Genomic DNA, 15,764 nt, shown 5'->3' with positions numbered 1-15,764 from the left:
CCCAACTTGTACCAAATAAATAACTTGGAGAATATGCTTCTTTTATACTATATAGTAAAACAAACTTTATTTCATCTGAAAATTGTTAAGAGCTGAGTTTTCCAAGCAGATTTAGAGCTGAGCTGGAGGGCAGTTATTGCCTTTGGTATATTTTTTCAGAATTGAATTAAATAATCGAGGAAGTGGAAAGGATTATGCTATCTGTCACAGGAAATAAAAAAGAATGGGAACGACCTTCCCACCTTTGCTAAGCAGAAGTGGAAAATGATCACAATAGCGCTGTTATAAAGGGAGTGAAAGAGAAGCAGATTACATGTACAATTTTTAAATTACTACATCTTGTTTTGAAGATATTGGAAACATTCAATTAGATTTTCTGAATAAAATGACAAAAACTATTGGACATTAATTTTGTTTGACTACTGTCAGTGGTTTTAATCATGATTTACTTGATCTGGCCCAAGGACATGTTGGCATTCTGATACATTTTACTGTGAAAGGTTCTTTGCCAACCTTTGGGAAGGTCACTTGCTCCAAATCTGCTGGTTAGCCTCTTTTCCTTCCCACTCTTCTATATTGCTGTTGTTTAACTTGCTGTTTCTACCCAGAAGATGATCATCAGAGCATGCAAAAACTCCAGACTGGCCCTGGGATGGGAATCTTTCTCCATATACAATCTCTTAGCCTGTGAAATAATTCCTACCTGAAACTTACATAAACCAGAAGTAGTGGTTTATCTGGTTCTAGAAGTTATGGGTCGTTCTGTGCACAGAGGTTTCAAGGGTGCACAGAATGCACATGGAGAGTCAGCTCTTGCATTGGGACCTCCCTACATGCTCTGCAGAAGAAAATTTTGTCACTATATCAGGTCATGACTCTTCATCCTGTTGAGCAACGCTGACTGTGCTCAATATTGTGTGTGCCTCGACTGAAGTGAATACTTAACTGTGGCATGCGCTGTTCTAAGCATTTTCTGGTTCAGTTTTATTGGTATCACAAGGTGCCCAGCAATCATAAATATTAAGCCATAGGATATGTGTTTAGTATTTTAAAGTATAGTGTTGTAGCTTTTTTTGATGATAAAATGTTTTGAGAGCTCTTTTCCCAAGAGGAAAAAGCATTTACTAGAAGACTAAAAGTGATTATGGATGATGGCAAATGAGGACCTAGATGGTCCTGGCATGAGACAGGTGATTTTATCATTTTCTTTGTTAAATACTAAATTATTAATACTGAAAATCTACTTTATAGCTGCATGATATTGGTCAATAGGGATTCTAAGATTGCAGAAGGTTTGTAGAAATTTGTACCTCATAAAGTGATGACAGGCTAGTAATATTTCAAAGTAGGTTTTTATTCTTCCACAAAGCAGTCACTATGGAAAACGGTATGTCAATTCTTAAAAAAATAAAATAAAAATAGAATTAACATGTAGTTCAGCAATTCCACTTCGGGATGTATATCCAAAAGAATTGAAAGCAGGGTCTTGAGGAGACATTAATACTCATGCTCATAGTAGCATTAATCACAATAGCCAGAAAATGGAAACAACCCAGGTGTCCATTGATGGATGAATGGATAAAAAATATGTGGTATATCCATATGATGAAATATAATTCAGCCATTTAAAAGGATGGAATTCTGACACCTGCTACAACACAGATGAACCTTGAAGACATAATACTAAGTGAAATAAGCCAGTCATGAAATGACAGATACTGTGTAATTCTGCTTATAAGAGGTATCTGGAGTAGTCAAAATCATTGAAAAGAAAATAGAATGGTAGTTGCCAGGGGCTGAAGGGCAGAGGGAATGGCTAGTTGTTGTTTAACGGGTATAGATTTTCAATTTTGCAAAGTTAAAATGGTGGAGATCAGTTTTACAACAATGTGGAAATATTTAACACTACTGAACTGTATGCTTAAAATGGCTAACATGGTAAATTTTATATTATGTGTATTTTAGCACATTTAAAAATTAAAAAGTTAAACTACATTCAAAAGAGGGATGTCTCAATCCCCAGTAGATGCCTGAAGCCACAGATGGTACAGAACTTGATCACTGTCCACTAGAACACATTTCTGTTCATGTCCTCTACCCACAAATGTAATGCCTTTTCCATTTTAACTAAGCACTTATCATTTACTCTGGCCATAACTTTTGTTAAGGTGTGACAGCCAATTTTCCTTTTTTACAGTTTCACAAATAAAAGATTTATTCTTACCATGGATCTTAGCAATCTCAGATTTTTTTTTTTTCATTTTCTTATTGAGAACTTTCATCTTTTCACTTAAAGGAAGCACTTTACAGCATCTTGTCAGCATATCCAAATTGCCAGCATCACTACACTTGCACTTTGTGGTCATTGTTAAGTAAAATAAGGATGACTTGAACACAGGCACTGAGATACCGCAGCAGTAAATGTGATAACCTAGACAACTATGAAGTGACAAGCAGGTGGGTCAGGTTGAGTAGACAGCATGAAAACCCCGGGCAAAGGGATGATTCATGTCCCAGACAGGGACAGTGTAAGATTTCATCACACGGCCGGGCACGGTGGCTCACACCCATAATGCCAGCACTTTGGGAGGCCAAGGCGGGTGGATCATGAGGTCAGGAGATCGAGACCATCCTGACTAATACAGTGAAACCCCGTCTCTACTAAAAATACAAAAAAATTAGCCAGCGTGGTGGTGGGCACCTGTAGTTCCAGCTACTTGGGAGGCTGAGGCAGGAGAATGGTGTGAACCTGGGAGGTGGAGGTTGCAGTGAGCCAAGATTGCACCACTGCACTCCAGCCTGGGCAACAGAGCGAGACTCCGTCTCAAACAACAACAACAACAACAACAACAACAACAACAACAAAATATTTCATCACACTATGCAGAACAGTGTGCAATTTAAAACTTATGAATTGTTTCTTTCTGGAATTTTGTTTAATATTTTCAGACTACAGTTGACCCTAGGTAATTGAAACTGCACATAAAGGGGGACTATTTTAGTAAAAAAAAAAAAAAAAAAAAAAAAAAAAAATACAGAGTGAGGTTTGTGGCCGGAGTGCGGCACTGGGCGGAAGCCACCATGGTGGCCGAGCGAAAGACAAAGCTGTCCAAGAATCTGCTGCGCGTGAAGTTTATGCAAAGGGGACTGGACTCAGAAACCAAGAAACAACTAGAAGAAGAAGAAAAGAAAATCATTAGTGAAGATCACTGGTACTTGGATTTGCCAGAGCTTAAAGAAAAAGAGAGTTTCATAATAGAAGAGCAGAGTTTCTTACTATGTGAAGATCCTCTCTATGGAAGAATGTCATTCAGAGGATTTAATCCTGACGTTGAGAAATTGATGCTTCAGATGAATGCTAAGCACAAAGCAGAAGAAGTCGAAGATGAAACAGTGGAGCTTGATGTGTCAGATGAAGAGATGGCTAGAAGATATGAGACCTTGGTGGGGACAATTGGGAAAAAGTTTGCCAGAAAGAGAGACCATGCCAATTACGAAGAAGATGAAAATGGAGACATAAAACCGATTAAAGCAAAGAAGATGTTCTTAAAGCCCCAGGATTAAGATGGATGCCTTAAGCGATGGACCACGGGTGCTTGATGGAAGTCAGCAGCGCATCTGGAGCTCATCCCGATAGTGTCTCTATAGTTATTAATACTGTAACGTTTACTTTGTAAAGAGATGTATCATTTTGGAACCATGCTGTTTAAAAAAACAGATGTGTGATGGATGTTGTACATCCTTTGCTTCATGGTATTCATTCATAAATTTTTAGCCCCCGATCTACAAATGTATATGTTTTTACAGGGCTGCTTCCTAAAGTTTTTTTGACCTTGGGTTTATCGTAATACAGTTCTCCAGTCACTGACCTTGAATTGACTGATATAAATTACTGCCAATGTTTAAATTGCCCTTATGTTTATATTTAAATTATTATGTCAAGCCAATTCATACATACAGTTTGGAATCAAATATTCTAAGAATTTATTATATAAATTTATCAAGAATAAATATGCCTCTCCAGCCTTAAAAAAAAAAAAATACAATTAGGTTAGGTTCTTCTGAAAATATGCACTTCTGGTTTACAGAACAAATTTACTTTTGGTCACTTACGTGAGTGGAAGTGGGGAGACACTAACATTTAAATTGTTACACTCAGAATAGTGTTTACACACTAAGAAATTAGACACATGTCAGTTTTGCCTCATCTTGTTGCAAGTAAATAAAATTAACTTTAGATGATTTAACCAACAAGAAAGAGCTATTGAAAGGCTACTAGGTGTCTCAAAGTAAAAGAAGGAAAAGCCAACTGGGTAAGACGGACTTAACTCAGCAGGCCTGCGGTGCTCAGACTCTGTGCTCCTCAGAAGGGCCTGTCTTTAAGAATGGACTTGGCTGGCTTCTGGGAGACAACCTCTGAGCCCTCGGAATATTCTGCCCCAATAGCGTGGTTTTCTATGCCTGAGACCTTGAGCCACACTATATTTAGAGTGAACATCAGTTTTTGTGTGTCCTGGGGCCTTGGCCGTGCTGTACCACCTTGATCAGATCTTTTTATGTTAACAGTGTGATTTGGGTTAATAGCTTTTTTTGCTGGGGTTGAGGGTGTGGGAGAGAGCTGGAGCTGAGTAGCTGAGGTCAGTCACATGGATATTGCTTGCCTATGTCATAGACCCCCCCCCCAATAAAAACCCTGGACACTAAGACTTGGGGGAACTTCCCTGGTTGGGAACACTTCACATGGGTTGTCACATGTCATTGCTGGGAAAAATAAGTACATCCTCATGTGACTCCCCTGGGAAGGGAAAGATCACTCACCTCTGAAAGCCTGTGCATCGTTTCTTCTGGACTTCACTGCATGAATCTTTCTGCTTTGCTGATTATAATCTGTATCTTTTTGCTGTCATAATCTGTAACCATGAGTTCAGTAGCACTTCTGAGTTCTGAGTCCTTCTAGTGAATCATCAAGCCTGAAAGTGTTCTTGGGAACCCCCAACACACTGACTAACCCAGTTGTGAGAAAGACAGAGTCAGAATGGCTCTTGGGACCTCAGCAGCATGACCTGATGACACTAGTCCCTAGGTCACTGCCATGGGACAATGTGACCCCAGACATCTTCTGGACCCAAGAGTATCATGGGCCCAGCTCAGGTCACTCACATAACAAGATAGAGTGTCGCACAATTGTGACCACTGGGGGACATTGAGACACAGATGTGACTTGAGCTGGCTTGTGTCCATGCCAGTATATGTTACATATGTTGGTACATATGATGCTTCTCTTAATTACTTTTTTAGTCTTTCTTAAATCCACATTTAGAAGTTAATAAAGTTAGTGTTTCTAGTAGAGTAGCAGGCACTTCAGCTGATCAGTCAATACTTTTTCTATTGATAATAAATACAGATTACTTTTATAAGTTTGTGTATTATTCAGGAAAAATTAATGTTAATACCATCGTTTTTATACTAAGCTTCCTGTCTAACAAGGTGACTCAAAGTATAAAATCCTGGGCTCTAATCCCAGTCACTTAATGTCTCTGAGATTCAGATTCTTTGCTTTTCAAGAGAGGGTGGTGTTCCCGTAGGTAGTGGCTGTGAATATTAAATAAGATAGCAGGTAGGAGTCCACATAATAGTGCTCAGCACATTTAGATGTTTAACAATATTTTATTCATTTTTTTCTTCTCTTCCTATTTTATTATCTTCCCCCTTTTATCCTTACTTAAACACCTACTAAATTTGAATAATATCTAAGCCATAGAAATATCTACTGAATATTGGAATTCATATGTTATATGTAGTCTATACTAGGACTGTTTTGTCATAATTCCTTTATGCACCAACATTTTTATTTCATATATAATATTTAAACGTGAGAACTTCTGAAATTTTTGTTTCATACTGTATTAGTCCATTTTCACACTGCTATAAAGATATACCCAAGACTGGGTAATATATAAGGAAAGAGGTTTAATTGACTCACAGTTCCACATGGCTGGAGAGGCCTCAGGAAACTTACAATTGTGGCAGAAAGCAAAGAGGAAACAGACATCTTCTTCACAAGGCGGCAGGAGGGAAGTGAAGTGAGAGCACAGGAAAAACGTGCCCCTTTAAAAACCATCAGATCTTGTGAGAATTCACTCACTGTCTCGAGAACCCATAGGGGAAGCCACCCTCATAATCCAATTCACCTCCCACCACGTTCCTCCCTTGGCATGTGGGGATCATGGGAATTATAATTCGAGATGAGATTTGGGTGGTGGGGACACAGAGCTAAACTGTATCACATACCAAATAGTTATTTTGAGTACAATTTTTTCATCAAATTATTCTCTTAATCTTTTTCACCTTCAGAATGTAATTGTTTCTCAGGACATAAAATTGACATGCAGCACAGCAAACATAGCTATCCTCTCATGAATAAAAATATGAAACAGATGGCGGATCAGTGTTTATACATCCTGATGTTAAATACATCCTGATACCTATAGACTGGTAAAGAGACACACACATACACAATGTTAGAGAATGAATTATTTTCCCAAAATATAGGAAATGATCAGTAAAAGTTACATCAAAGATGACTGTGCCTCCCTACATTTCATAAGGTTCAGGAATAAATATTTGCTCTCCATTAAGTCCTAAGAGAAGGGAATGAATCGCATTACATATTATCAAGGGGGCTCCTGTGGCAAAAATAAAGGGGGAGGAGGAGAAACAGAGGAAAGCACGCTGTGAGGTCTGCTCCACTTGTGAGTTAACCAAGGCTGTAGCCAGGGAAGGCCAACTCTCCAGCAACAGAGGCCTGTGCATTTTCCCTGAGTTGATAGACATTTTGAGACCAGGCAACCCTTCTAGAGCCAGAACTTCGAGTTTAAATCTAGTTTGAGGAAAGCTTCTAGAAGGGGTGGCACAGAAGAAAGTACTACTTTCTCTTCTTGTTCACTCCCATCTCCCTCTCCCATCACCAAGTCAGAAGGCCCATTGTTTGAACCACCTCGGATTCAGCATGAACATGTCTTGCTTCCATGGAAGAACGTGCTAAATAGGATTGGGAAGGCCAACAGAGAATATAATTTCCTCAAATATTGTACAAAAAAAAGAGAGCTTACCACAATTTCCCATTAATAAATAAAGATCATTGTGGTCTTGAAAAGTGCTTGATAGATGTCTATCTGTATTTTCCATTAAGTCAAGATCCAATAAATTATCTGCATCTCTAAGTCTCCTTTTTGACCTTCAACACTGTGACCCAAGTCTTACCAAAGTCACCATATTGGTGGTATAGATATTTGTACATGTGACAGGAGAAATATTTTAGCTGAAAGATTTTCTATTAAAATATTGTTCCAAAAATTAAATGTGAGGTAGTCATCATAGTAAAGTTCCCCTTAATTGATTGTTTGGTGTATATAAACAATACCTTATACAAACTGGGATGGCAAAACTTGTCCAATAATTACTATTTTTTTTTATTCTGGTGTAATAAAGCTGTTTATTGGTTTCACACAATATTTACATTCATTCATTCATTCAATCAATCAGCCAGCAAGCCAGCAATAGATATGAAGTGCCTGCCACATGTTTGACAAAGTTTAGGAGAGGTCGCTTACCTGGATTTAAGAGTCATATATAAGCAGAAAAAAAATTGTAAAGAACAAAGGACTCAGGATTGAGTGGTCAATGACCACAGTTAGGAAGAAGAGAGGAGAAAGAAAGAGAAAGGCCTGTGAACTAGGCAGTCTGGTCACAGAGTTTTGGGTAGGAACAGATCAGGGAGAGAATGGTATCGGCAATGTCCCATGCAGAGGGGCCAGTAGGCTGCTGAGCTGTTCAGCTGTTGCTGCTGATCGGAAGGCCAATTCTGGAGCCCTGTGGAGGGAACAGCTGGAGGAAAAAGGAAAGCATGTGCAGCATGAGTAGCAATAGAGGAGGGAAAGAAGAGAGGCAGAAGTGAGGTGAGAGGACATGTTCCTCAAAGTGGCAGACACCTGTGTATTTTTTAAATCAAAACAGATGAAGGCATGCATTTTATCATTTTTGGGTGTAAAATTTCTTGAAATCTTTATTATTTCATGAGAATTCCCTGCTTTCCTTACTTTTTGCTTATTTATAACAATGCACGAAAAATTTTATTTGCATTTGCTCACTGAATATATCAAACATTTATGAACTTGTTCCTCATTGTTTTGCCTGATTTAAAGAATTTGGGTACAAGTGGATACTTTGAATGATAGACTGCATTTTTAATGACTGTATATGGCTAAGACAATAATTTTTATTCTTATTGCACCAAATAGTTTTCTTTGTAATGGCTTCTTTTATTCTGATTAATTTTATTTATGTGCTTAGAATAGAAAGTCACTATTACATTTTTGTTATATAAGTAAGAAGCAGCGTGAATGGTGGAATTTGAAAGAGAATGATCAAAAATGAAAACTCTGTTATTTTTGAACAAGCATTTCACAGCATGAGAACAAAATGTGTTCAACTGTTCATTTTATAACGAGAGAAAAATACATTTTAAATTAGAATTGTACTGCTCAGGCATTATAATTCATGCAGTCGTAAGAGAAATATAATGCTCTACATCAGTTGGTAGAGAAAAAAAGTCACATTTCAACCAAACATTTGGTGTTAAACCTCTTAGATAGAACACATCCTTTTTAAAGAAAGAAAGACAATTGAAAGTCAGGAATTGAGCATTAGGCCTTTAATAAGATTCAGTAAGAATCAGAAAACTATAAAGTTTGAAATCAGACGCTAAATGGAAAACAAATTCTGATTCTGTGCTAAATCAGTGAACACCTCCCCTCTATAGACCATCAACATTGCCACAATGGCTTCTTTACTTTCTCTGAGCCAAGATAGACCCTAATTCAATGTTTGATGAATTCCAGTATATTAAGTATTTTAATAACCTTCATAAAAAAAAAGATGCTCCAGGAATTAGATGTGGGCTTTGGCTTATTTTTCCAGCAGCAGTGATGGATTTGCACTGATCTGTCTGTACTCTTGTGCTTATGATATTTTGGGTTCAATGACACACTGAAAGAAGTTTTGCTAGATTCATCAGGCTGTAAAACACAACATAACAACTAACTAACCCACGGGAAGATTGAACCTGCAACCTTAGCTATGCCAACAGTGCTCCTCCAGCAGATCACTGAGCTAATGAGGTTGCTATGGTGAGAATGTCCTATAGAAGGGCTGCACCTTGTTAAGCCCCAGTAGTGTGGCTTGCACAGAGTGAGGCTGAGGTTGGTCCCTGCAGCTGTTGCTCTGCTTTTATGTCCCACTATAATCTCTCTCCTATCTTTTAGGTTGATAGTACCCTTTTTTCCTTGCCTTATCCCACAACATCCTGCCCTTCAAAAATCACTTTCTAGAAAGAAGCTGGTACATACATTAAGGCTCAAGCATTAAATCTTCTGAGGTTTTTGAATATTGAGTTTTATCTCCACAGGATTGTTTTATTCTCACAGTCATCAAAAGGCAATTGGCAACTCAATCCAAAATAAAGAATTAAAGTATATAGAAGCCTCTCCTACAAATTGCACCACCATAAGTAACAAAGGTGAGACAGAGAGAGAGAGAAAGAGAGAAACAGAGAGGGAAGAGATATTTTCTGCACTTATTCCTCTTTGCTTTTACAGCGGAAACCTCCAATGGTGGTGGATGATCTTTTTGAAGACATGAAAGATGGTGTTAAACTGCTTGCCCTTCTGGAGGTCCTGTCTGGGCAGAAGCTGGTAAGAATTTTTTTATGTTATCATACTTGTCAAATTGTTTCCATTTGGAATTTGGGGACTGTGGAGTTGAGAGTGCTAAGATGTGCTGCCCATCTAAAAGAAAGTTATTTGTTGTGGTGGGTAGTATACTGGAAACACTGGTCTGCTTGCACTTCTACTTCTAGGTGCAAGGAATATATTTCCCTTCTTGTTCTTGCAAATCCCTAGTGCATTTAAAACGTTATGTTTATAATAACAACCGGACAATTAAAAGTAAAGAACTTCATCAGTAACTTAACATGATTAACCATTGTATCTATATGGTATACAAGAAGCTAGTTGCAAATTACCAAATCCCTCACTTTAAGTGTTTGTCTTCCATTTAGAAAGAAATGTTGGTCCATATCTGTGTATTTATATAGTTGTTTGTTGAAAATTAAGCTGGAAACCAGTGCGGCATTTTTCATATTCTTGTTGACATCATCCATCATCCATCATTTGTAGCAAGAACAACCTGTTCAGAGTTGTTTTTATGTGCTGTGGAACCAGCAGAGTGAAAAACAACATTAACAGTGTGCTAGAAAGTGTATTTTCTACATTGTCAAATAATAAAATATTTTTTCTTGCTTATCTCTTTTTCATTTCAGAGTAGTAGAGCAGTAAGTAGTTCATAAACATAAATTATTTATAAATAATGTTTACCATAATTTGGAAAAAGGAATTCAGGAAAAAATCTTCAAGACGTTAGATAACACACTAGACACAGAGTCCAAAATTGAAAGTCCCTTTTTTTCTTTATCACTTGTATCTTGGCAATAACGGCACAGTCATTATTACTTGGATAACTAAGTTTTTAAAAGAGGATTTTTACCTCTTTAAAATTAATTTCCATTCATTTTGTACAGGGATCCCTCAAATAGCTTTTGTAAGAATTGTGTGTTGAAAAACAAACTGGTAATAATTTTGTATCAGTCATTTATGTAATTGGATTCCCAGGTAGCAGATGCTTCTGGCACCCCATGTCTCATCTCAGCTACATCAGTGGTAGACATTCCCATATACTCTGACAGCCTCTTTCTTCAAGCACTGGTAGTTATCTGTCTGGCTTTCTGCCTCAGGGCTTTTATTAAAGGCACAAGTTGCGCAGAGCAGCTTTGAAGTTTTGGGGAGTTAGTGGTACCAAGGGACCCTCAACCAATGGATATGGGAGTCTATGAATAAATGCTCCACCCTAAAATTCTTAGGGTAATTCTGAGACAGGTGATTCTGAGGCATGTTTTACACATGTCTTATAGAGTTCCTGTAGGGTCACCAGTGGGATTGAGTTCCAGTTGCCAATAACAGTAACCCTCAGTAGCACATCCTTTGTTAGCTTTTGCTCCTTCCCCATCTCTCTCTCCACACATCCTTATTCTTGCTACCTGGGATCACCTCCCTAGTAAGCTACATGCACCCAAGAGCTTGTCTCAAGCTCTGCTTTGGAAGAAATCAAGCTAGACATAGATGAACAGGCAATTTGGAATGTGTATAGGCATATGCATGAGCTAAAGATACTAGATAAGCATTAGGATGTGGGAGTTGTTAGACTGAAATACATACTCTCTTGATTACCTGATATAACTGGCCATTTAGATATATCCTCCTGAATTAAGCTATTTTCTTGATGGGTAAAGGGATCTTTATATGAATATTCATGTGGATATTCAAGAAGTTTATGTGTCATTCTAAGTGTCATTACAATCTGCCGTTATACTTGACAGTAGAATACAGTATACAGAAATCTTGATGGGCATTTAACTGCCAGGCTAAATTATTCTAGAAAAAAAGCATATATTTTTGACATGACAATCCTACTACTGTTTTAAGTACCCTACTCATTCAGATATAGTTAGAATTATGGGATCTTAAAGCTAGCAGGAATTTCAGAAAAAAATCTTAGCATTCTCATTTAACAGGTAGGGAAACTGGTGCATAGAACAGCAGTTTCTGATTTGACCTTTATTATTTATTTATATTGAATTCTTCAAGAGTCTGAATTACATAAAATAAAATCATTCTGAAATTATAAATATGCTGTGGCAAATGTTATTTAATTTTTTTACATGTATATATTATTGTTCAGGACCACACTAAGATGAAGAGCATCATTTAAAGGTCTGAGCATCCTAGGCATTCTTTTAGAGCTTTTCAAAGGGACAATATGGGCAAGAGTGTTTCCCTTAGGAGTGTTAATATTGTTCAGGAATGTGATTGTGCAATAGAACCTTACTGAGAACCCTATACTTAATGTCACAGTTCACATAGGTCAGGATTCTGGATCTGATTATGATCATCTGAGAAATGTGACCAAATGGCTTCACATCCTTTATATTGTGCCAGCATCTTAGGGTAAGAGTGGAATTTCAATATCCTAATACCCTTTAGTAGCCTATTGTGACTCCCTTGTCTATGATTTTATTTAAGGTATTAGGGAGTTATAAAAAATTACAATTCTTATCCTTGGATTTTTCTACATCCCTTGAATATTATTTGTGAAACATTTGTTCTTTGAATGGATAAGTAATTACTTAGCTGCAATTGCACATAAACATAGGAAAACTAAATTTAACACTGCACTTAAGAGTTGTTTTTAAGAACATGAGGAATTACAATTGAAACATTAGAAACAATAGAAGCAATATGAATAGAGATTAAGGGCTGCAGAGAAACTTCTTTTTTATCTATGTTGTTAACCTTCCGAATAGTATTTTTGCAAAAGACTCCTGAACACTTTTCCTTTCAAGAGAAGGGTAATAATCCATTTAGAAATGAATGATGGATGCTCAGAAAATCTTGAGTGTCAGATTTCCCTGCATGTCCACCAGGTGACTCTGTTAGTCATTGATCATATATTTAGAGTAGAACTCAATTCTCCAATGGTATTTGTCATTGTCTAATAATCATTCAACTAACATTCCTAGAGTCCCTATTATGGATAAGGCACTATCTTGTGCCCTCTAAGAAAAACACAGATGAATGAGATATAGTCAGTGCTCTCAAAGAGATTATAGCCTAATAGGGATAATAATAATAATAATTATAGGTTAAGTTGTGTGAAAATAGATGCACATATGTGGTGGAACAATACAATAAATGTTTGTGTCTTTCTCACTTAGCAGGATACATCTGAAGAAGAAAAACAGGAAGAAAGTATTTGTCCTACTAGATATCAGATCTTACAATGAAGCTATATCACTTTAGACAGTGTGGTCTTTTTACAGAGATGAGCATACTGACAAATACCATAGAGTCCAGAAACAAGCCAAGGCATGAAGGAACTTTAGTATATGTCAAAGGTGGATATCAGATATGGGTGAGCAGAGTGGGGAACTGTTCAATAATTGGAACAGCTCAAAAGAAACCTTACAAGCCAGAAGGGATTGGGGTCCTATCTTTAGCCTCCTGAAAAAGAATAATTGTCAACCCAGAATTTTGTATCCGGCAAAACTAAATTTCATAAATGAAGGAGAAATAGTCTTTTCAGACAAAGAAATTCTGAGAGAATTTGTTACTACCAGACCAGTCATACAAGAAATGCTAAAAGGAATTCTAAACCTTGAAACAGAAGGTAGATATGATCCTCTTGAAAGCATAAAACTCACAAGGTCTATAAAACAATAACATAACTAATAAAGTAGGTTACAATCAACATGATGACTGGAACACAACCTCTCATCTCAATATTAACTTTGAACATAAATGGCCTAAATGCTCCACTTAAAAGATACAGATTGGCAGAATGGATAACAAAATGACAAACCAAAATGTTTGCTTTCTTCAAGAGACTCACCTAAGGAATTTTATAAACTCCAGATACATGAGTGGAAAAAATATTCCATGCAAATGGAAACCAAAAGTGAACAAGAGTAGCTATTCTTACATCAGATAAAACAGATTTTAAAGAAACAATGTAAAAAAACACAGAGGAGGTCATTAAGTAATGATAAAAGGACAAATTCAACAAGAAGATATTACAATTCTCAATATATATGTGTATAACTCTGGAGGTTCCAGATTCATAAAACGTTACTATTAGACCTAAGAAAGTAGATGGACAGCAACAAAATAATTGTGGGGTACTTCAACACTTCACTGACAGCACTAGACAGATTATTGAGGTAGAAAGTAAAAAAAGAAACAGTGGATTTAAACTACACTCAGAACAAATGGACCTAACACATATTTATAGAATACTCGACCAAAGAACTGCAGAATATATATTCTTCTCATTAACACATAGAATATTCTCCAGGATAGACCATATGATAAGTCACAAAACAAGTCTCAATAAAATTTTTAAAAGTCAACATTACCTCAAGTATCTTCTCAGACCACAGTGAAATAAAACTAGAAATCAACTTCAAAAGGAACCCCCAAACTAAACAAACACATGACAATTAAACAGTATGCTCCTGAATGATTTTTAGATTAACAATGAATTCAAGATGGAGATTTAAAAATTATTTGAAATGAATGGTAATAGTGATACAAGTTATCAAAACCTCTAGGATACAGCAAAAGCAGTGCTAAGAGGAAAGTTTATAGTGCTAAATTCCTACATCAAAAAGTATGAAAAATCACAAATTGACAATCTAACATCGTACCTTAAGGAACTAGAGAAACCAAAGCAAATCAAATCCAAACCTAGTAGGAGAAAAGAAATAACAAAGATTGGTGCTGAACTGAATGAAACTGAAAAAACTAACAGAAAATACAAAAGATAAATGAAACAAAAAACTTGGGTCTTTAAAAAGATAAACAAAACTGATAGACCATTTGCTAGATTGACCAAGAAGAGAGAAGATTCAAATGAGCTCAATTAGAAATGATAGTGGAGACACTACAACCAACACCACAGAAATACAAAACATTACTCAAGACTGCTATGTACACCTCTATGCACACAAACTAGAAAATCTATAGGAAAGGGATAAATTTCTGGAAACACACAACTCTCCTAGGTTAAATCAGGAAGAAATAGAAACCCTGAACAGACTAAAAACAACCAGTGAAAATTGAATCAGTAATAGAAAAATTGCCAACAAAAAAAGCCCAGGGCCAGATGGGTTCACAGCTGAATTCTACCAGACTTTCAAAGAAGAATTGGTTTTAATCCTACTAAAACTATTCCAAAAGATTAAGAAAGAGGGAATCCACCCTAACTCATTCTAAGAAGCCAGTGGCAACCTGATACAAAAACTAGGAAATGACATAACAACAACAACAAAAAAACTACAGGTCAATATCCCTGATGAACATAAATGCAAAGACCCCCAACAAAATACCAGCAAACTGAATCTAACAGCTTATCAAAAGATAATACACCATAATCAAGTGGGTTTCATTGCAGGGATGCAGGGATGGTTTAGCATATGCAAGTCAATAAATGTGATACATCACACAAACAGAATTAAAAACAAAAGCTGTATGGGCATCTCAATAAATGCAGAAAAAGCATTTGATAAAATCTAGCATCTCTTAATGATAAAAAGTCCAACAAACTAGTCATAGAAGGGACATACCTCAAAATAATAAAAGCCATATATGACAGATCCACAGCTAACATCATAGTGAATGGGGAAAGGTTGAAAACATTCCCCTTGAGAACTGGAACAAGACAAGAACGCTCACTTTTACCACTTCTTTTAAATATATTACTGGAAGTCCTAGCCACAACAATCAGGCAAGAAAATGAAATAAGGGGTATCCAAATTGGAAAAGAGTAAGTCAAACTATCATTGTTTGCTGATGAAATGACTGGATACCCAGAAAACCCTAAAGACTCCTCTAAAATTCTTAGATTTGAAAAACAAAGTCAATAAAGTCTCAGGTTACAAAATCAGTGTACACAAGTGAGTAGCACTGCTATACACCAACAGCAACCAAGCCGAGAATAAAATCGGTAATTCGATTCCTTTTACAATAACTGCAAAAAAAATTCTAGGACTATATTTAATCAAGGAGATGAAAGATCTCTACAAAGAGAACTACAAA

The 15,764-nt window shown here is 36.7% G+C and overlaps 1 protein-coding gene and 1 pseudogene across 1 annotated transcript in view; both read left to right on the top strand.

Annotated features, from left to right (window-relative positions):
- Positions 1 to 15,764, top strand: part of SYNE1 (spectrin repeat containing nuclear envelope protein 1) — a 529,762-nt gene that overhangs the window by 104,775 nt on the left and 409,223 nt on the right. The window contains exon 4 of the mRNA XM_028847246.2: positions 9,657 to 9,752. Coding sequence (XP_028703079.2) covers positions 9,657 to 9,752 — 96 coding nt within the window. The remainder of the gene's footprint in view (positions 1 to 9,656; positions 9,753 to 15,764) is intronic.
- Positions 2,819 to 4,041, top strand: LOC704129 (m-phase phosphoprotein 6-like; annotated as a pseudogene).

Source organism: Macaca mulatta, chromosome 4, assembly GCF_049350105.2.
Source record: "Macaca mulatta isolate MMU2019108-1 chromosome 4, T2T-MMU8v2.0, whole genome shotgun sequence".
Taxonomy (NCBI): domain Eukaryota; kingdom Metazoa; phylum Chordata; class Mammalia; order Primates; family Cercopithecidae; genus Macaca; species Macaca mulatta.
The sequence above is the reverse complement of the archived record's forward strand: the minus strand, read 5'-3'. Positions and strand labels throughout refer to the sequence as shown.